This window comes from Hippoglossus stenolepis, chromosome 3, assembly GCF_022539355.2.
Source record: "Hippoglossus stenolepis isolate QCI-W04-F060 chromosome 3, HSTE1.2, whole genome shotgun sequence".
Classification (NCBI taxonomy): Eukaryota; Metazoa; Chordata; class Actinopteri; order Pleuronectiformes; family Pleuronectidae; genus Hippoglossus; species Hippoglossus stenolepis.
In genome coordinates, this window is record NC_061485.1 from 27,374,817 (window position 1) to 27,398,408 (window position 23,592).

Here is a 23,592-nt window from a genome sequence, read left to right on the forward strand (position 1 = left end):
CATGAACATATATATTTAGTTAAAGAAAAACACACAGTAACAGGGCCATCAAATTAGAAAATGAATCATGGGTGTTTTAGTAAAGATATTACAAAGCCTATAGTAGTGCACATGAATCCAAGTCTGTTGCCTGTACTCAATTCAATCTTGTCAAAACGTTATCTGGCGCATCTCTGTCACATCTTGCTATCATCCATCGTTTTGTAATTATTTCTTATGATAACTGTCTCATCAGTTTACATGAGAAATAATCTGATCCAGACATTATCTCAGAGGGTATTTACTCTCCTTTAGCACTGACTGTCAAAACTGATTTTCTTTTCTTATCATTCCGGGAAAAAAAACTCTCTGATTCATGTTTAATAAGGAGGAGAAGATATATTTTAAGGTATTGGGGCGAAAGAGAAATCTTATATAATAAATTATAACACTGATTGCTTATATAACCTGCAGTTTTAATTTAGAACTTTTTAACCTAAAGAGCTATTTTAAGGCTCATAGAGCTTTGAATTCTCAAGATGGCATTATATATCCAAACGTCTTTTTTGAATGAGCCCAACAGCATTTGGTGACATGTTCTTCACCACTCTGTTGGCCTTTCTGCCGTTAGCAGCAGCACCAACCCCCACGTCTGATTACACACTTTCGTAACACGCCTTCAGCTCCTCTTTGAACTTCCTCAGTTGCCTTCTCCATGACTGTCCGGTGCAGTGTAATGGGCCGTACAAGCTCCCACGAGACAGCGGCATGGCCGACGCAGCACAGCTGCCACTGGCTGGTGGTGGTGCTAATACATCTCAGCAGCTGCTCTTTGGAGGCAGCTCACTTCATAAACACGCCAGGTGAAGGGGAAGATGCGCTGCAGGTGCTGGATCACCAGAGGGTCTCAGTGTTGCATCTGTAAGAGCCATACCAGTGTGTGTGTCGGTGTTAGAGTGTGTGTGTGTGTGTGTAGAGATGGACCATCTTGATTTTGAAAGATCTGGTGCCAAATCTTCCCCGGAGGACACTGAAGCCTGCATGATCCAGGTTTCTTGATCATTGCTCGGTGAGGAAACTGCCCGGGTGTTGAGAGATTTGAGGCAGACAGACCACCTCAGCCTCGTCTGCGTTTGACAGACAGCTCCATTCTGCTGTCAGCTGTAACAGGCGCGGCAGGGGTGATCTGTTTGGAATGAAATGAACTGAAATAGGCATCAAGTGAGCCGCCGTCTCCTCTTCTTTGTTGCTCCTCCGAGTCTTTTAGAGACCTGTGCACTGCAGGTACAGTTTGTGTATGTTGCCCTGTAATCAGATTTTGTTCTTATTTTTCCATCCTTTTTCAATGCTTTCCTCTTACAATTCAGTTTGTGGCACGAGTTTCGAGGCACCACGAACAAACTGTATACAGTGGATGCTCACACATGTCACAGTGAAGAGCTAATCTGGCTGCTCTGTTCTGTTCAGTGTATAGATTTTTTTTTCCTTTTCTTAGTAGAACTTAAACGACAGGAGGTCAGCTGCTCCTGATGTGACAGAACAAGTTACCAATCTGTCAGTCATGAAACAAGATGGAACCTTTGCTGAACATTTCCTTGAGACTGCATTTGCCTTTATTGTCATTGAAACAAAGTTATCTGTCCGAATTGAGACTGTACATCACTAGCTTAACAACCAGCAATGTGACAGAGTTAAGTACTGATTGTATATTTTTGATAGCGTACTGTATAATGATAAGTGACCTGAAGGGGATTTCAGGTATTTATCAACCTGGGCCCTATGGTGATAAATGTGGGGGTGTAAATGACAGGTACTTCAAAGGTTTAAATGTATGATGTCACATGCAATGTTGCCAGACTGAGTCAAGACCCCGAATAACAACTTGAGTGTTTCTTTGTTGAGAAAAAGCACTGTGGGTAGACATTTCATGGACTGTCGCAGTTGCCCCATAAGATTATATAGAAGCCACTGCCGCCATGTCGCAGCTGCCAGTGGAGGCGATCTATTTGACTGATTCCAAAAGGTTTTGTAAGGACCATTCATTTACACACCCACACCTATTTACATAGGCTCCAGGTTAAAAAATACTGGACTCTTAAAATGATAAAGCAAATATATATGAATTTAACAGTTAGCTCTAATAACATCAGTGACAAGGCACACAGCCTGTTTCATGTAACATCCCAGTTACATATACATACAACATATGTTACAAGTTCACAAGTGTACAGTACTTTATGGACAGTCCCTATCTTAAACAGAAGAGAAGAGTAGAGAGAGAAGGATGAAGCCCTCTCCTTCACTTGTCTGTACTGCATGAGGGGGAACCCCCCACCCCCTACAGCACCACAGGCACTACCAACAGATTGGCGAACAATTAACCTGCACAGAGAAAAACCTGCTTATGTGCAGTCCTCTTTTTTCTATTTCTGGCTGTGTGATCCCAACAGGGAGCATTACTAACACACATCAACAACCACCGATGAAATGACCTGCCCTGAAAGCAGAATACCATAGTGACCGTATTAAATAGATAATAAGTCAAGAATAAACTTTTGAAGTGAGTTATTTTCAGCTACATTTTTTCTGAATTATTCTACTCTGTTTTCTCGACTTTATATAACGTAGTGTTTTTGCTCAGTGCCTGACCCTCAGTGAACACATTTGAGTAAGGCTTTAACAATAAACACAGCAGAGTGAAAATAAACCTTTTACGTCACAACTGGAATTATCCCTTGATTGTGAGCATAAACTGCCACTGAGCCGCTAATCAAAGTGGCAAGTTCAGTCTGAAATGAACTGGTTACTGGTTGCATGAACAGCTGATGTCGACTTTACATCCCAACATCCCATCAAGCTCTTAAATGCTCACATGCTCAGCTGGTGCAACAGTCTGCTGATGTCGGAGAGGGTATTCCAAACTCTGTTAATTTAATGGATCCAGATACATGTACAGAATATCATCTCCTACTGAACCAGGTGGATAATGGGAACAAATGAAACTTTGAAAGCAAAGTCAAACGGGACGTTCCCCAAATGGTTTGGGCTCACGGTGCTGGAGGCCTGGAGAGGTGGACAGAGGCCATGGACACTCACTGGCTCTCTGTTGCTAACACAGTTAACGCAGTGGACTTTTGGCATAACACACACATAAAGTTGTTTACATTTACTGAAATGCCAGAAGAAAAAAAAAACATTTCATTATACTCCTCCTCATTAGGATGTTTTCATCTCTCTCAACACAATGACGCCGCGGGCACAGACAAACACACACATACACACACATGCACACACACTGTCCAGTAAAAATTGCATCTCAGAATAGATAGCAATTACATCGACTCTCTCACTGATCCCAGACCAGTGCAATTAACACTTCCATTCCAGAAAGGTTATCGCTGTCAAAGAGCCAACAGATAAACACGCACACACACACCCACACACACACGCACACAGTCACACTCACAGACTAACAGACTAACACACACACACACACACACAGGAGCCAAGTTATTAAGTCGGTTCTGGTAGTGTGGCTGATAGTATGAGAGGCAGAAAGGTGTTGTGGGCAGAGCCTGATATTTTCACTGAGTTAATATGCAGACCTGTTACTTCACATAGAACCCGGAATTAAGCCTGGAAATGCCACCAGTGAACACACACATCCACACACACACACACACACACACACACACACACCCACACACAGTGGAGGAGTTAAAATCTGATCATTATCTACTCACGTTTGCCAGGTAGTGGAAGTATTGAACTGATCACTTATCAGATAACACAGAAATGTATGAGGAGGGAAACACAAGAAGATATCAAATGTCTGTAAATATTCATATTAGGATCAAAGCAAATCAAAAATGATCCAAGAACTCTAACTCAATGTGAATTTGCTTAGGCTTGCTGGAAGTTTCAAGAAATGGAGGTGGCTCAGTTGTCATAGCGATGGACCAGGTGACATGCAAGCTGCATAGCACCTTTTCCACTTCTTGTCCATGCTGGTTTAAAAGTTAAGTGTAATGTTGACCTCAGAAAAAAGGACAGAAGATCCACTTTGTAACTTGTTCCAGTCATAAGCTCATTAGCTTTGATTTCTTGTGATTTGTCACATCAGTTAATATGACATATTGGATACATGTTACTTTGTAAATAAACCTCACAACACTGACATGTTGCTGCTCTTCAGTGTAAAAGTGGTTTCCAACATCCTGTCAAGTCCTCAGTGATTATTTGATTGGCTGTTTACAGTAATTAGTGAGGGACGGCAGCATGCCTTGATGTGAACTTTTTATTTACTTGTATTCCCTGCTACACAACTGCACTTGTGGCATGTAAAATAAAAAAAGGAGGAAAATTGTTAATATTATCACATTAATTATTAGTGAATTTTTGAAAGGTACAGATTTTTCTGAAAACCTTGTTATTATTGCTTCATAACATAAAACTTAGGAAAAACTGTGAAAATGCGCCTCATAAGTGTGTGTGTGTGTGTGTGTGTGTGTGTGTGTGAACAAACAACTCAACTTTCACCAGATTTTGATTTAAAGTTAAGGCCCAACTGATTCCCAGAAGTAGTGTGTACATGATCTGTAGCCAACAGAGCTCTGCCCACATCAAACCAGAAGCTCAATGACAACAAACAAACAAACAAACAAACAAATACCCAAATCTCTCATATGAAAGAGTCAACGCTGTGTTTCAAAGCAACACACTGCTCATTACTGGGTTGACAAAATAGGTTTCCAGGGTCTTTTGCAACCAAAGCCAAAATGAAGTTCAGCAGCTCAGAGGCAGTGAGTCAGAAGTTGTGTTAGATGATCAGATGTGTTTTTCCAGTGTTGACAATGCTGGAAGTGTTTTTTTTGGACAGTAAACACTGTGTGGCTTCTGGGTCAAAGAAGCATATACAATGTTCAGAAATTCTTCAAGGCAAACAGGTATTGGTTATAAGCCAAATTATTTAGTAGGTTCTCTGAAAATGAGGAAACCACATGAACCCTGCAGACTATCCACACGATGGGGTCTGGCCTTTTACACATGGACAACGCATCAGGAGGTTCTCCGGTCAGACGCCTTCGAAACAACACAGATATGTTGGGAGCGTTCAGGTGAGGGGGGGTGCAGCAGGCTCAGGCAGCATGTAACTTCTTAGCTCTGCTGCAGAGCTTATGTGTCTTTGTTGACAGTACAATGTCATCTCGACTTCCCAAGTTGACATCTTCGTTGGCGTCTTCCACGTGTACGGCTCCTCTTTTTCATCCTGGGATGCATTTGTATTCTATTCAGCTTTGTGTCGTTGCATGTTACGCCATTAACACACCCACTCTCTCGCGGTCAATCCTCAGAGAATCTCCTGCTGTCTACTCACAAGTTTTGGACATTATCCAGAGCTTTTACCAAGGGTTGGCCAGGGGCAGATTCTCACTCTCTCTTTCTCTCTTTCTCTCTTTCTCTCTTTCTCTCTTTCTCTCTTTCTCTCTTTCTCTCTCAGAGCGATCCGATCACAATGGTGTCTGACCTCCAGTAAATCGCAGCTCTGTAACAGTTAAAAACTAAGGAGGTGTCAGACATGTTGCTTTAATTCTACCACTCAATAGATTAAAACACATTTACATTTAATCAGACTACATTTAGTGTGCTGTATTTCATGGTTGAATCTATTACTTAAATCACTTAAAGCTCATGTAAGGCAGAAGGTCTATCATATCAGGTCTATATCATGTTTATTTATGAAACAGAATGTTTGATTACATTAAAAACACCAGTTTCATACACAAATACTTGATCTTATATGATAATATAGTAAGACCTCTATAATATTTAAGATGGGTTCTAAGTACATACATTTTTTACTACTCGTAAAATGGCTGCCATGGTAATTATGAAGAAGACATAATTCATAAAAAATACATAATTACAAACTGTATTTTCAGTGTCTGGTAATTATCATAAAGTTCGAGACTTTAACACATTGACAGCAAAGTAGAGATCTGCTACTTTGATGAAACTCATAAATGTACATATATATATATATGCTTTTTTTTCTGCCTCTTTCAAGAATTGCACTTGACACATTTCCCCGTTTGTTGTCCCTTCCTACAATTAGATGAAATGTCCGTCCCTGGGGCTGGCAGGAGAAACTCCAGAGAAAGTCCGGAGCAAATGCAGCAACCGTTATTTGATCTTTGGTTTATTCCACAAAACTCTATACCTCATCAGAATATTTCTAAAGCAATATTATGTATTACTATAAATACCAAGGGACAGTATGGGTGTGTGGACCCAGTGCCACACACCCATATAAGATTCACCACCTTATTGTAAAAATACATGCATACAAATTATAACGATTTTGACGAAAAAAACATCATTACCAGCTGCCACATTAGAGTGTGTGTGTGTGCACAGGCAGTTTGAAAGGTCACATTAGTTATTCCAGTGTTTCCAGCTGTGGATCTGTTTTTTGTGGCAGAGAATATTCCACAGAATGAGACAAAAATAGAACAAATTTGAACATCCATTCATAATTCAGACATAATAATGAGGAACCTTAGAGTACTCTGGGTAATTGTTGTCCCACTGTTTATTTTTTATTTTTCCATCAATAAGTTGGTAAATCCAGCTTTTTCTATGGTTAAATCTTATTAGAAATGCAAAGTTGAGCAGGAAATCATTTCCATTAGCACACCACTGTCCCTGCATGAATGTGTGTGTTTATAGCTGCAGCTGCCTTCAGCTTCCTCTGAAACAACAATGATGAATGGAGCCTTAAACAGGCAACTCCCTTTATATTGTCCCTCATGCCAGCGGCACATAATTATCTCTTTTCAGGCAGTTTTCTCTCTGTATTTGTTAATCAATCTTTTATTCCCTCTTTCATCTTTTTTTGGCATCCACTTTCTTCCATATCACACATTATGAAAAGACTGATATTGATTTCATGCTACAGGGCGTCAGACTCGTTATATGAGAACGGGCCCCAAGATTTAGACGCCAGCTTCAGAGGCAACTGCACTTTTATTCATCTTAACATCAGCTTGTCTGATCTTTAAGCAACTCAGACGGCAACTTCTTTGTCTGTGCGGTAAAGTTAAGTGGGCTGAAGAAAACATGGGACACTAAAGAGAGAGAGGGAGCACGGAGAATTAGAGAAATGGAGGAATGTGGATTGGACGGGTAATATTTGCCACTGGGAGTCGGAAGAGGAGGCTGAGCTGTTTGGCTGTGTGAGCCCAGAAGGTCCAGAGAAGAAACACAATTATCAGTAACTGAGAGAAGAAACGTGATTTCAAAGCTTCTGTTTGTGTTTTCTGTATTGACGAGTGATGATATCAGTCATAACCTCAGTTCACTTAGGGCGGCCTAAGGGATCGGTGGACAGAGGCACAGGCATTTCAGGTTCAGTACACTGAGCTTGTCATCCACTGGCTTACAGTATCACATGTCTGCCCTGTCTGTGTCCTCTGCTCACTGTACTGCATTCGAATACAGTGCCAAGAAGTGACTTACAGGTATCTGATGGAGACATTGTAATTAAAAGACAATAGTAGTGGAAATAAATAGGTCAAATCGATTATAGAAGTACAACATTTAAACACAACATTCGAGAAGGCAACAGAGGATCTTGCAGATAGAAGTAAAGGGCCCTAACATAACTGGTACAGTGACTCTGCTGTCCTGAGCCTTTAACCTTAATAAGCGTACCTCAGGTCTTCACTGACTATGTGACAATACGCCCTGTCTGATTTATTCATATCTCACAGGGTCAATATGAGCAATATTCCTTAACCACTGCAGTCAGCATTATTACCATTATTTTTTTGTTTAACCATGACCACAGTGGTCATTGTTATGATACGTGTAAGTTTGCTTACATTCACAATATTGTCAAACACTTTAATTTTGGAAAAAATGTAATAGTTGTTTTAACTTTTTATTCAATGTATTGTTATGATGTTGATATCAGTCATGTTACTCTGCCTTACTGTGAAACACAGTAGTTTGGATTCAGATCTAAAAACCTCTATGAAACATTTTCAGAATTTGAATGATTGAAGGTTTTTTATTTTAAAGAAACTTTACATCGGCAAGGGAAAATTATTCTTCTATTGTGACATTTCTATGTATCTGTACACCACAGGCAGTAAAAGCCTTTTCAGTTTTGCGAGAGTTAAGATTCAAATATTGTGTGCTCTCTTTGAATTACCTAAATTTAACAAATAGGAAACATATCAGAGGCAAATCAGGAGAAGCTGTATGACCAGCCCCTGAAACAAATTCATACAAAACATTGATTCGGTATCATGTTTGTCTTGATGTTTAAAGGTTCCACTTTGTTTGACAAAAAATATATTTTACATTCATCTGCATTTGTGTATATTTGCATTGTGTGCACGTTGTTGTGCATGTTAACGGTTGTGCTCTCCGTCTGCCACATTTGATTTCTTCTGATGAGAGATCTCATGAGTTGACAGGCAGGAAACAGATGTGCAATTTACAGCCAATTAATTTCTAACTCACTCTCATTCACACACACACACACACACACACACACACACGTTAGTCACCGCTCTGTGAAGCACCACATTTCTGTTGTCGTCATGATAGAAAACTCACTTATCGTGCTCTCGGAAGATAAACGTGCCCCGCTGCATCTTTCTGACTACTCTTCTTCTCTTTCCCCCGCCTGTCTGCTGTGAATGAGCAGAAATATTTCTCTTATTCTCACATCCAGACAACAAGCAATCTGGTCCAATCTCATCCCCTCCCCGTGTGCTGTACAGCTACAAACCTCGGCTAAAATCTAAGGTTTCCCAAGAAGAGCCAAAAAAAAAGAAAAGAAATCGAGGTTGGGAGTGCAGTGATGACAAGATGGGAATAACGAGAGAGAGAGAGAGGTTATACACCCCACTAATTAGCCGAGGTCTTCACAAGTTCAAGGACAGTTTCAATTTAGCTGGTAAAGATGAGAGGATGAGGAAGGGAGGGAAGGGTGAGACTTCCTACATCTTAATTATCCCAGTGGTTTTTGGCTGGTGGAGTCTTGAGTGGATTGTGTGTGTGTGTGTGTCGGGGGGGAGGGAGTGGGGGGAGTTGGGGTTGAGGAGACGAGTTGGAGGGCTTCCACAGAAAGCCCAGTCGTCTTATCCAGGGCTGAGTTCAGCTGGGCCCGGCACAAAGCTTCCCGGGGTCGACACTTTCCCTTTCAATTACTCCGCCACTTGCGCAAGGATCCTCAGCCCAGGAGGATCATGGGTAACACCAGGGTTAAACACGCAGGCATACAAATTGACTCTGGCCATTCTGGTAATACTTGCAAAATAATCAGTTCTGTATATTGTTGAAGGTTGAAATGTATTGTGACCATGATTCGAGAGAGCACATGATGAATACCAATTTTCAATACCCACCAGTAATCCTCGCTACAGCTCATCTGAAGGAGGGAGAGAGGGAGAATTGCTTTTCTCTTGGTAAAGGGGGAAGAAGTCGTACTCGCTGGTACCGAGTGAGTCACACGCTCTGTTTACATCCACTGAGATGTGTCTTTGTCATTATTGCTTTTATTTTTAAATATGGGAAATGAACACCATACACTTTTTCTTGTGACAGAATGCTTTACATTAACTCAAAGGGCACAGACCCAAACACTTTAAGTGAACCCTCATTTGGTTTCTTGAAGGGTTACTCTCTGAAACTTTGCTTGTTACTGTAAGTACAAAACAAATCAATGGTGGTGAGTTGTGAGAACCATAGGCTCACAGCCTGTATTGCCAGACAGTGAGTTCATCCAGATTAGCAGTAAAACAGTGATTTCTTTTATTCAGGCTGTTTTTTTGATCATGGCACACAGCAAGGTACAATTAGTGGAGCTGTCATTAAAAAAAGGCACTCAAAGAAATCCAGGGAAGAAAATCCAGAGGGACGTTAACAAATCTGAAGCACAAGGAAAATCCTCATGTGTATACGGAGGAACTGACACTGATCAAAGGGCAACACAGAGACGAAATACACACAAAACAAAATGAAAAATACAAATTAAGACGGGGCGAGTAATTAACAAACAAGGGAAAACAGTCAAAGACAGGAAGTAAAGCAAGAGACACACAAGGTTAAAACAAGTTCCCCAAAAAAACAGATAACAAAGTTCAAACACACAGAGATTCTGAGTCCATGACATGAATCAAAAGTCCAAATAGTCTAAAGATTGAGTACAGTCAGACATGACAGGTCTGATGAAGACTCTACTGTTTTAAACAACATTCTGCCTTATCATATTTGTAAAGTTGTCTATGATTTTTACCAGATTTCTTCTGAAATTATTTTGTCTGTTTCCCATTTGAAGAGAAGCCAGACTGGTTAGGTTATGTATGTTAAGCAAATCATAAATTCTACTATTAATTTATTTTGTGTCAACTTTACTTTATTAAAAAGGAGTATGGGAGGGATACAGGAGGGTATAATGGGTAACAGGTCATTCGGACCTCCTAAAATGTTTACTTGGAAGTAAATAATAGATAACCTTGTTCAGGATTGTTTTCTGAGATATAAGAGAAGCTCCTCCAGAGCCACAGAGGTCAGGACGCTTATTAACAACCTGCTTGATGTCATCAGGTAATGTGTAAAAGTGTCCCTTTAATATGATGTCATTTCTTTTGAAATTATGTGGGGTGGCTCTTGCAGTGAGGGATGAGGCCAACCTGCATACTAATAGAATATTAGCTACGAGGAGGAAAGCTGTATGATTTGATTAGAAGGGGAGAAGGGTGGGATTAATAAAAAGAACTGTGGCAGCTTTACTGGTTTGAATTTTATGTTTGTGTCCTCGATTGCAGGATGAGGTCACCATTAAAGACCGAGTCAAACAAAAAATAAATGTTCCATGCTTTAATCCTGTGTCTCTCTGTTAATTCTCTTGGTTTATGCCAAAGATAGTTGGAGCTCCAAAACATAGTTTGAGTATTACAGTATCAGAATCCTTCTCTTTCTGCCTGCAAAACATACAATTCTTTTGATTTCTCATACTGCACTTTTATGCATCTACATAAAATCATCAAATTAAATAATGTGACTATGGTTGACCCTGGTGTCTTGCACCAATGGGCCCATACAAAAATTCTTACCGCTAAAGCAGCATAGTAATTTAGTCAGACAACTCACGTTGCAATGTTTATTGCAACAGTAGAACAGGTTAGTGTTTGGAAACTAGGATCGGACTTAATCACTCCCCCAGATATGATTACATTCCTATGATGGGAGTGATGATCAAATACTTATAACCCCCTGTCGGAGCCTACAGGTGTGTTACCTTCCCAAGGGCCAGTATCTGGGCTCTGACCCGTAGTTGGGAGCTCACTGGTAGTTTGGCTCGCTGTCTGGCCGGTAACCAGCCGTCCTCACCATCCCGCTGAAGAAGGATGAGGAGACGTTCTTTATCGTTTGGAACACAGCCACTTTATTGGCCCTCCACAACAGCAGCAAGTCAACATCCGCGCCACGTGGTCACACTGGTCATTGTGACAACAGCGTTCGTTCTCTTTCCCACAACACCGAGGTGTACTACGTCACATACATTGGCTTACATGATTAAAGAGACAGGCCTGTAACAGGTGGTTGCTGGGGTGGTGGAGGGGCTGAAGCTGAAGGGTGGGTGTTCATTATAGACGATTGTGGAGAGTGAGGTATGTCACCTGATGTATGTCACATGATTGGAGCAGCTCAGCTCGAGTTGGCTGCCTGAACTAGCTCGCAAGCGTCGCTCCATTTATCTTTGTTTTGACTTTTCTTAAATAAATCTTGGGTTTCTTTCGTGTATTATTCATGGTTTGTCTTTTGAATGACGTCTGTGAGCTTTTTGTCACATGCAAAATTATCATTTCAACAGGAGAAGGGAGGGAAGATGGGTGCTTTCAAAAACCTCATTCCCCTGCACTTTAGGTTAAGCTGTTTGCATGCACTTTTGCTGCCCTGTAATTGAGTCTACATGTCACCATGAATAAACCAGTTGACAGAACATCCATTTCCTCTATGGCTGTGCTGTGGTGGGCTATTTCTAATACAGGAGCATGAAACAGGATCCTGACGTCAAAATCTACCCCATAAGTGTGGATTTGCTCTTACAATGAAAACCATGAGCAGGAAGTCAGAGTACAGCAATAAGTGTGCAATGCAAAGTCTACACAGAGGGTTTATATTTCTCCATTAGGGGTCATGATTACATTTTACGAACCAACTCTGTTGTAGAGATTCAGGAAACAATGGAAACAATTATCCAGCCATACTTGTAGAACTGTGTGGCTTTAGGTGCAGCCTTGCTTTGAGCTGAATGCTAACATCTGCACGTTGACATACTCACAATAACAGTGGTATGTTGATAAGGTATAATGTTTAATATGTTGTCTTAGCTTAGCATGTTTGCATTCATCTTCATTATTAGCATTATATGCATTAGAGCATATGCACAAATTAAAAATCTTGATTTAGCAGGAAAGAAGGAGGGAAGTAGGAGAATCACCAAAGTGTTAATTTACCCTCTGGGGACCATGAATATCTTTACAATCTCTAATGTGTTGGTTGTTGAAACGTTTAAGTCAAGAACCAAGTGGTGGACCAACAAACAGATTTTGCCCTTTGACCTTACACTGTTATTTAGCTGTTATGAAGAGCCACACAGGTGGTGTAGGTGGAGTGACAAGGCCACGTTGATAGTGAAAGGTGAGAAAATTAAAGTTTTAAATCTTGATGACAGTAGTAGTGTTGCACTCGATTGGTCATATGAACAGTGACAGTGGGAGCTGTGTCAAAAAGCAATAGAAAGAGAAGTTTACACCAGAGCCATTCCTTACCTGAACAACAAGTGAATGTGTGAAGTGGGAATGAATGTTGGATTGTTGGTTGTGAAAGGCCTGGTCACAGACCCCCTCATCTGAAGTCAAGAAGGTGTGTGTGGGTCAGACTTTTTTTCCTTGACCTTTGCCATGTCATGCATTTACCCTAAACTAAGCTTCAGAGCTCAATTTAGCATGGAAGCACTTTGCATATATCCAGTTTGTGTTGATTTTATTTTTGACAGATGTCCGAACTTTTGATTGACAGATTTGACTTTTTATTTACTGACAGTCAAGTGACAGCTAAGTACACAGTTGTGTATCTTTCCAAAATGAAATGCTAATGCCTTAATGCTAATTCCTAGTTTGCATTTGCTGGTGAACACTGGAGCAAAAATAGACTGACTGTTGGGTTGGGATCTGTCCATGGAAAAGAGATTATTTCCAATCATCTTACACTGAAAAAGTGCTCTTGTGTACATACCCAGTGATGCATTCAAATAAAACAGAATTTTAAGTTTAATCCTCTGGACATTTTCTAGGCATCTGTAGATAGAGGTTTGCAGCAGTGCAGCTTATATATCTCCTCACAATACAGAGTGGAACCGACAGTTTCCTGGGATTTCTCCTGGTGCACGAAGGTGTAACGCACATTAACACATTTAGAAATACCCACACATTTCACCCACTGTTCCTCTTGATAATTCTATTATTGGTCGCCAGTGGCATTCAGGAAACAATGTAAATCTAATCAGGCATCACATTAAAGGGAAATAAGTCCCGTTGGAATTACATTAAGTGAATTCCAACATGCTGAAATGTAGAACACATGATTGCATGTGTTAACTGCTGCTCACTATAATGCCGGAGTGGAATACATCAGCATATTTAACGCCAGCAATAATCCCAGTTCAACAGTCTTTATGGAGACTTTAAAAATGTATATATCTTTTAGATAAAGATAAAAAACACTAGAAAGCGAATGGGGAGGTGAATTTTTAACCTCATGCAAAAAAAGAACAAACGATCTCTACTTTCTGTCCCACAAAGTCATGTAGATAATGAGGTTCTAAATCAGCACCAATTATCAGGAAACCACAGTGTTTGCCTTCTGAGCGATTGAAATATAGCATAGCATACACCTGTCACACTAACGTGACTGCTGCCTGTGTGACAGGAGTCGTCTCAAGTTTCATTTGAAGTCAAAGCTAATAAACTTCCAGTGTGGTTAGGGAGACGCGCAGGCACAGCCCATCATTTGGGAAATATAGACAGCGGCTGAACGATTTGCTGCATATAAATCTGTAAAATGTGTCGACGTGCGAATATGTGACTTAACCCAGAACGTTTCCCCCTCTCTCTCTCTCCCTTTTTCTCTGCACAGTGGGATGCCATTAATGAGATGGACGAGTACTTCAGTCCCATCCACACGTACCAGGTGTGTAATGCTTTCAGTGTGCAGTGGGGTTGAATGTTTTATTAAAATTGATTATTGTATCAACTTAAGTGAAATATAATGTAGGACTTTGGTCCCAGGGAAACTATGGTAACAGCATGATTAATCAGTTCACTGTTTAGCACTTATAATAGAGCTTATCTGAAAAGTTGATTCAGTCAACTGTTGACTTAACAAATTCACTACTACTGTCCATTTTTAAGCAGAAAGTATTCATATTTGCTGGATTTCATAGTTCTATAGAATTTTACTTGACTCTTTGACTGGTAAAAAGTTATCAACCTAATGTTGAAAATAATCTGAGTGAGTTATAATGGAAAAACAATGACTGTGGTTGTATCTAAATTAATTTCAAAGCTTTCTCCAATAACGCTGATGGGGAAAACACACAATTGATTATAATCAATTGCTTAAAATTATGGTTGAATTTTAATGACTTGAGTCACAATCATGCATAAATAATTAGATGAATGAATGAATAAATAGAATTTGACTCTGAAAACCTGAAAAAAATACAGAAGAAATGATCACATTTGAACTCAACTAAGACCCAGACACTAGCCTAAGTGAACACGAGGCCATTCAAATAGATGAACTGCTCATTAGAATGAGGCATACAGTAAGTCACAGTTTTGAAATAGAAACCAGAGAAGTTGTTTTGTTTCACTTTTAGGAAAAAGGTGTAGCATCTTTAATGCTTCTGTTTTGTGCTTGTTTTTATTGATGTTGTTGCTGCAGCTGCTGATTATAACAGTTTCTCCGAATCAGGTCTGTAACGTGATGAGTCCGAGCCAGAACAACTGGCTGAGGACGATCTGGATCCCGCGGGAGGGAGCCAGGAGGATCTACATTGAGGTCAAGTTCACTCTGAGAGACTGCAACAGCATGCCTGGAGTCCTGGGCACCTGCAAGGTGACGCTCACACACTCAGGGAAGGGAGGGGTTCAAAATGACCTTTAAACATAATTAACCATGTGCAATTTGTGCTTTATAGACATTTGTGACATTTAGGGAGTTTTATATACTGTGCTCATTTTATCTCAAAAGTCACGAAATGAGAAATGTTGAGCCTGTAGCTAAAAGGCTGTTTGACTAAATATAGACCTGATGGGCACGCAGGAAATGTTTTCTGAATCAGAAAATATAAGCAGAATTGTGAGTGGATTTATGGTTCCCTTCACTTGGAAGTTACATATTTCTTTGTGTTGTGGTAAATGCACATCTTTAAATTTGGCTTAGATTGCAAGGCACAACATCCTGTCACAGGACAAATCTGCAGATTGCATGCTTGGATAGTTAAAGCTATATGCGTCATTTCAACATTACAGAGTGTGTCTCTCTCTGCACTGTGATCCATTGTGAGCATCTTTCCAGATTAGAAACTCGGAGGCCAGGATAAATTAAAAAAAGAATTTTAACATCCTTATCCATTTCAAATGAAGTCCCTCCGGATGGGTTTTAAATTACTGGAGGAACAAAATCACCTCATCTCCCCCTGAGAAATAAATCCAGTCCAAATGAGGCCTCTTGTAATGAACACATTTGCGGTTCTCAAACGAGCCCTCCTTGTTCCACAGGAAACCTTCAACATGTACTACTACGAGTCTGACAGAGCGGTGGGCTCGGCCATACGGGAGAACCAGTTCGTTAAGATTGACACCATCGCTGCTGATGAGAGCTTCACAGGCGTGGACCTGGGAGTCCGCAGGCTAAAACTCAACACTGAGGTATGTACTACAACGAAGAAAAAAAAAAAGAACATGGCAAGAACGCTGACTGATACAACAAGAAAATGTCAGTCCAGGCTCTTTGAAGCTATAACTCACTTTGGATACGAGGTTTATTCCAATTCGTAGCACGTCCACATCCACAGGAGTTCAAAACATCCACAGACCTGGAGATCCTCTACCAGTGTTGTCACTAAAACTGTTTTGTGCTCAGTTCTGCAGATTTGTAAAAAGAAAACAAACAGCAGGGCTCACGTCAGCATCATGGGAGATGATCTGATATTGAGAACAGCTGTGCATTTAATAAATATGAATTATGGCATTTTTCTACATATTTACAGAATTACCAACAGATCTCTTTTAAATAACCCAAACCACTGATAAAAAGACTACGCTAAGCAAGTGTTGTGTCTGGGTCCAAAACCTGATCGTATTCCTCTGCAGCACAGAGTTCCATCATCGTCCTACAAGTTATTAAAAGTCATAAATGAGCATCACTGTTGCTCCAGCTGACAAGAACATACAGTGGTTTATTTTCACTCCGTCCGACACACACAACCCTGCTGCCAGTGTGCAAGTGCAAGTGTCAAACATTGAAACATCGTCAACAGAAAAAGTCTCCAGCAGCACCATAGCATCTTGTTTCAGCAACACAGACTAAGAGCTACAGTTTCCAGCTGTTTTAGGAAACGATGAAGCCTTTGTTGTTAATATTAATGATTGATTGGCTTGAGGTTAAGATTTAACAGAAAGGAAAGTTTAGTGCAGATGTTCAAATGCAGCATTCCAAGTGTATCTAGTTACTTTAATGACTAAACCTGATCTTCCCTTGTTGTTCTGAACCTGGAGTGACCGGCTCCTCCACACGGTTCAGGTGCAGATTCTCTGGCCCAAACATATTTGGTTAAACAATTGTCATTTCTCTGTGACTTTCAGCTCAACTTTAAAAATGCAGTTTGAGTTGCAATGTTCCTTGTATTGTTTAATAGTTTTTTCTGTATTTGTAGTGCAGAAAAGACTAGCTGATAAAGAAAATCTCAGCCTAACTTGAAACCAAACAGAAAGTTGCCTTTGCAGACATCCACAGCATAATTTTTAAATTCATGACACTTTTTTACCTGCCCACTCTATTTGAAATTAACCCAATTTAGGATAACATGCACAAATACATTAACTGTATATATACATACGAATGTATATACTGTATATCTGCAGTTATGTATAAATCAATACATGTCTATCTCTGTATCTGTCTTGTCTTTTCTCCATGATTAACAAATCCTCATAACATAACAGTTTGAACAGATTTAGGTCCCCACAACATGTACATGTGTATGTACATCTCTATATCTTATCTCACCATATCTTGTCATTGTATTTTCTCATATTTTCCGTTAATACTATAGATAATGATTCACAGTTAAAATGTCAAAGAATTACATGATTCTGGACATTTAATTCAGTGTCTGTCAGATTAAATATTCACCTGTGCTCCTGTACCCAGTTACAGACAAAAAATCATATTCTGTTATCTTTTCATTTATCCACCACTGTGTTCTTTAAGAGCAATGGATTTCAACAAGCATGTGTGAAGTGTCGCACTTGGCTTCTGGTGGAGAAGTTACACAAAATGAGCTGAAAACATTGTGTGTTTCTCCATAGCCGGTAAATGTTAGCACAGAAAAAAAAAAATCCTGAGACACTTTAAATGGCAACTGTTGACTCTGATTACACAGCACATGTTCAATTCCTGCCAATTACCTGAAATAGCAACAAAACACATCACTATAATAGTCTGTAGCTATTTAATTAGCACACAGTTGAAAATCTATCCAATCCATCATCCCACATTGTAAACAAAGCTGCTAATTAGGATGTAGTAATGATGTCTCAGCACTGCTACTTTAAATAAAATAGATCTTTCTGTACATCAGTAAACAGAAGAGATATAAATTCCATCCTTTGAAGATGAAACAGTGTCGTGTCCAGGAAATCCTCAGCTTAGCTCGGTCTGTCCCTTCCTTCTGCCACTGATGTCATCTCCCACAGTGTTAACACAAACTGAATCAATCCATCAGGGCTCAGTTAAACCAGTATTTAAAGAAACACTGGATTTTTTTTTCTATCTTAAAATAGCAGCTTCAAAATGGGTTTGCTGGTTCGCTGACTTGGAATAAGGAGAATGTTTCCTCTTTCATACCCAGTCCTCACCCTGAATGTCTGTTACGTCTGTGGCAATCTGCTAAAAGAAGTTTGAAACTGACTGACGCTACATCCATACTACTACCTTTTCATTTGAAAAATGGCCTTTTCAGACTAAAACAATCTCCATCCACACAAACGTTTTAGCCCTGTATCACTTTTAATTCCATTCCATACTAACACACCTGTAAACGCACATCACACGAGCACTCACCTGCAGTAGGCATGCACGTACAAGTGTACACAGAAATTGCTCAAATAATATCTCGTCTCCTACACATGTAAGCAGTTGTATCATTGTAAAATACAGAATCTTTCTGCAGAATCTTAAAGCTTCACTGGATCAAAAACATATCTAGTTTTATCCAGTAGATCATCAGAGCATGCACCGCCTCCTAATAAGTCCAATCTGCTCTGATTCGTCAGCTGGCCCACTCTAATGTGATTGGTCAGTTTGTATGTCCTCGCCAGTGGCCAGGGGCATAATGTTTTCAGGTTGTCCGTCCATCCGTCTGTCTGTCCATCCATCCCATTCTCGGGAAAGCAATATCTCAAGAATGCCTTCATGGAATTTCTTAAAATTTGGTACAAATATTTACTTGGACTCAAGGATGTACTGATTAGATTTTGATGGTCCAATGTCAAAGGTCACTCTAACCTCTGAAAAACATGTTTTGCCTTGTGAATGTAATATCTCAGGTACACCATAGGGAATTCTTTCAAATTTGGCACACATGTTCACTTGGACTCACTGATTAACTGATAGGATTTTGGTGGTCGAAGGTCACCGTGGCCTCAACAATCCTGTTTTTAGCCTCTTGAATGTGATATTTTAACACCGACTTGAGGGGAAATTTCTTCAACCTTTGATCGGTTGTCACTTGAACCCAAAGATATAGTGATGAATGTTAGTAGTCAAAGGTAAAGGTCACAGTGACCTTATAATAATCTGGAAAAAAGTATGTAGAAATATGTACACGGAGACTGCACTGTTTGGCCGAGGCATACAACGCGGTAATTCTAGTCTGGAGCATGTTTCGGAAATGTCATGCACTGTAACCATGGTAACAAAATTCTAGCTAAAATAGCCAGTAGGTTGCAGCGTTACATATTGAATTTTACATGTCACTTGTTTCTTGGTGGAACAGTGGTGCAGTGTTTTATACCAGGGCCTTTCTGCATGGAGTTACAATTAGAGTTTCTGATTAGATTAGATGAACAATACTGTGTACATTTATGAACAGACTTCATCTGCCTGACAATAATCAATCAAGACATACCTTCCTGTCTTAATTGCAGGTTGCCTCAGAGTCAATTAGAAACGACTCCACCACTTCCTACTCCCAGCTGTCACCCAATCGGATGTTTTTTGAGTCTTGACGCCAAAAATAGATTTCCTTATATTTGCAGATGCTTCCACAACGAAATATCAAAATGAGTAGTTGAATCAGTTCCCGGGTGTGAACAAGACAGTCAAGTGTGATATGATATTTTACCCCAAAAAAAACAAGCACACAAAAATGTAATATCATCCATGTTCCCAGGTTGTTGTTTGCAGCGGAGCAGTTGATTAATGACTGCTGCCAAGGCACAACACCAACACCAGTCCAGAGATTAAATTAAGGCTGTGTTCACACTGTTCTACCTGTTTTGTTTAGCACCTGTGTTTGAGCTTTTAGGAGGAAGAAGTGATAGAGCTCTCTGAACTCCTCTAAGTTGTCTTATAAAACCTAAAGGGAGGCTTCTTAAATCCATGTGTCCTGTGTATTATTTACTGTGTACAGGAGTGACAGTGTGTACTGAGTGTACACTTGTTAATTCACCACAGGAGCTGAACATAAAAAAGTCAGAAAAGAACAATAACTTTTCTTCTTAAAGTGAAATTAAATAACAAATATTGTCAAGTACAGCCTCGTGTCATCTTCAGAGTAGTGTCGTGAGTTGTGAGCTGTTCCACATGCCAGTTGTGTAACATTTAAATGTATCATGTATTTTAAAAGAAAAATCTATAGTTTAAGGTAGGGGTGGGTAGTCCTGTGAAGTCTGCAGCCATTTTCTGACATGAACTCCAGAGGATGTCCGCACAATTAGGTGCTAAATTTCTCCGGAGTTTCTCCTTTACACATGAACAATACAGCACGAGATTCCCTGCTCAGACACGTTCAACAACACAGAAATCTACGGAGGAGAGGGGTGGAGCAGCAGGCAGAGGCGGTCCTGAGATTCCCTGTAGTTCAGTTCATGTCTGAAAGCAGCTTAAAGGGATAGTGCGCCCAAAATTTAAATTCACTTACTATCTACTTACCACTATGCCAGTGGAGGGGTGGGTGAAGGTTTAAAGTCCACAAAACAGTTTTAGGGGTAAACAGTGTTGCAGCCAAATCCAATACAACTGAAGTCAATGGTGACCAATTCTTCACACGGAATAAAAACAACATAAAAAATACATAATATGCCTCAATTCTGCTCCTCGTGGTGTCATCCAAGTTTCCGGAAGCCCAGACATTCAAATGCGACTCAAAACTGCGTCATTTACACCGTGTTTTTAGCAAGAACTCGCGATAGCTGCAGTTACTGCAGCAGGAGGAGGATCACAGGATATTTAGGTTTTAAAAGGAAACATCTGGGGACCCTCTTGAAGTGGACTTTCAAAACATCTGTAGCCTGCTCCTCATCTTTGTTTGAATGTAGCAAACTCTATTAGCCACTGCTAGCACACACCTACACATCCTAATCTCTTGTGGACTATCAGCATTATAGGTAATATGAGCACCAGGTTTTCAATAGGAGTAGTGAATGAATAGTGAAATGAACACAATGGTCTCCAGTTTCATTAGGCTCATCACGGGTCCAGCAGTGTTACAGCAGTGTACTAACAATCACTGCATAATGACTCTGTTTTCCTTCAACTGGGCTCAAGTGTAATTTCATGCCAAAGCAAGTCCCAAAATCACACGGCATCATTTAAACTGCAGAAAGAGAGGCACAGCTATTCCACTGAACCCGCCTCATTGCAGACAGGGTCTAGTGGAGCCACAAAAACCAGAGTCTATCACACAATGAAATTTGACTTTGTACTACGGCTGGCTTTGTGGCAGCACATGAATGGAGACTTTAATGCTTTCCTTCATTCTTATTATAGCCATGACTTTGTTCCTTGCTCACCCGCTCATAGCTTCACCTTGTTGTCACATCCAGCTCCATGCTGTTAAAGTAAAGAGTGTATACCCTCAAAACAAGCAGAGACGTGAACACAGGCACGATACTGTATCTAATATTGTGTGTTATTGTCTAAAAGAACTGACAACCTGAAATGAGTGAGATGAAGTGACCTCTGCTCCTCTCTCCTCACAGGTGCGGGGCGTGGGCCCTCTGAACAGACGAGGCTTCTACCTGGCCTTCCAGGACATCGGCGCCTGTATCGCCCTCACCTCGGTGCGGGTGTACTACAAGCGCTGCGTGGGTGTGAACCGCAACCTGGCCGTGTTCACCGACGTGGTGACGGGTGCCGACTCGTCCTCCCTGGTGGAGGTCAGGGGTCAGTGCGTGGATCATGCAGAGGAGAGGGACACCCCCAAGATGTACTGCAGCGCTGAAGGAGAATGGCTGGTGCCCATCGGGAGGTGTGTGTGCTCCGCTGGATTCGAAGAGCATCGAGACTCGTGTGTGGGTGAGTTAACGTCCCCCGGTGCCTTTGTGCTGTTTCAGCTGGTTTTCTTTGTGGTTGTGCCAAAGCTGTAATATGAACTTTGGTACAAAGCAAACAGTCTCACAGGGAAATTGTGTGCAGTTTGTGGTGTAAAGGCAAAGCGGGTCGACCTCAGGACTTCAAATTCACTCAATCCACGTGGTGATTGTGGGAACCTTCAAGAAAATGATAAAATGATCTTTAAAATTGTGCCAGATGATTTTGTTAACATTACTTGTGGAAGTAAAAAGGAAGGTATAGGTATTTTCTGCTTGTGTCCTGCTCCACGTATTTGGCAGTTTCTCACAGACAGTGATGACAGTCGAGGTCCAGTGTTGCAGTTTCGACTATAGGCTGGGGACAGACCTCAAAGCTCGTTGAACACAAATTGTCTCATGTTCCTTTATCAAAAAAAAAAATGGACATCAATTAAGCCTGGGTAATTTCTCCTGTGAAAAGAAGAGAGAGTGGATGTTACAGTGGATGGAGAGCAGCACAAAGTGTACACTCTCTCTAGAGAGGGCGAAGAGGTGAACTTGAGCTGAGCTGTGGCTCTGCTCTGAAACCTGAATAATAACAGAGTTACAGTCTGACTGGATGGTTGCTGTAGCCTACAGTACGTAATAGAATTCTACATCCAGCCACTTTGTAAAATCCTGTCTGTCTTTGCAAGTCTATTAATCACCAAATATTTCAGATCTCGAATGTCTTCCTTTCAGTTTGAACAGAAGACGGGTTGACCTTACTGTCGTCTCACTGTCCTACCAACTGTTTCTTCTCAGTGGTTGACCTTGGGCAGATTACACTCCTTCCCACAATACGACACACACCAGTACAACACCACCACACCTACTCTAAACAGTGTTATCAGCATAGACAATCTTTAAGTTATTTCTCATTCTATAAAACATTTTACATAAGATAGACATATGAAGTTAATTAGCATATGATAGGTTTTATTTTCATAATAATTACAAGAAGAAGAATCAAAAACTGTCCTAGTACAAAATAGTTAGTTTACAATTAAGCCACAACACAGTCATGACTACAGAAACTACAGAGAATGCAGAATATTTTATTTAATGAATACAAATTCTGGCTGCAGTAAAATAATATACGCAGTGTAGGCTGCATAACTTTTTCTTTCCGAACAGCTGTTACAGCCACGCAGAGCCAGTCAGGAGCTGTCGAAGGCAGCAGCAAGTGGACACGGGTAAATCAGGTCCTACCTGATTGTACAGACAGTGACTGACAGACAGGCTACATGACAGATGAGGGAGACACTCCAGTAGTGTCGGCGTCACGTGACACAGAGAGAGAGAGAAATCCCACAGCTTTAGCGTCAGCTGAGGAAGAGCTGTGGCCCTAAGAGCTCAATTCAAAGAACTCCGTAATCTGTGCCCAGTGTTGTAAAGTGGTCCGATAAATGTCATTAGAGTTTCCCTGCTCTGTGCTGCAGCGGCTCATTTCCAATAAGTCTAAATATATTAAAAAACAGAAGTGGGTGTATTATTCAATTTGGGCAGGTCATTTAGGGGCCCTTTGGAAGATGGGGCCAGTTTCATTGAAACTAGTGAAACTTTAACGATACGTCTGAGTGTGAGGATAGGGTCTACACACCACCTCATAACAGCACTGACGTGTTGTTAGAGGATGTAAACAGACAGAGGTATTGGTTGCTGCACAGTAATTGTTCCTTCTGTCCAC

General features: G+C 40.6%; 1 protein-coding gene across 4 annotated transcripts in view; it reads left to right on the plus strand.

The window, feature by feature from the left end:
• Nucleotides 1-23,592, plus strand: part of epha8 (eph receptor A8) — a 111,851-nt gene that overhangs the window by 33,413 nt on the left and 54,846 nt on the right. For all 4 annotated transcript variants that reach the window (XM_035153151.2, XM_035153152.2, XM_035153153.2 and 1 more), the window contains exons 3-6: nt 14,197-14,250; nt 15,037-15,180; nt 15,846-15,995; nt 21,552-21,867. In XM_035153151.2, the coding sequence (XP_035009042.1) occupies nt 14,197-14,250; nt 15,037-15,180; nt 15,846-15,995; nt 21,552-21,867 (664 nt within the window). The remainder of the gene's footprint in view (nt 1-14,196; nt 14,251-15,036; nt 15,181-15,845; nt 15,996-21,551; nt 21,868-23,592) is intronic.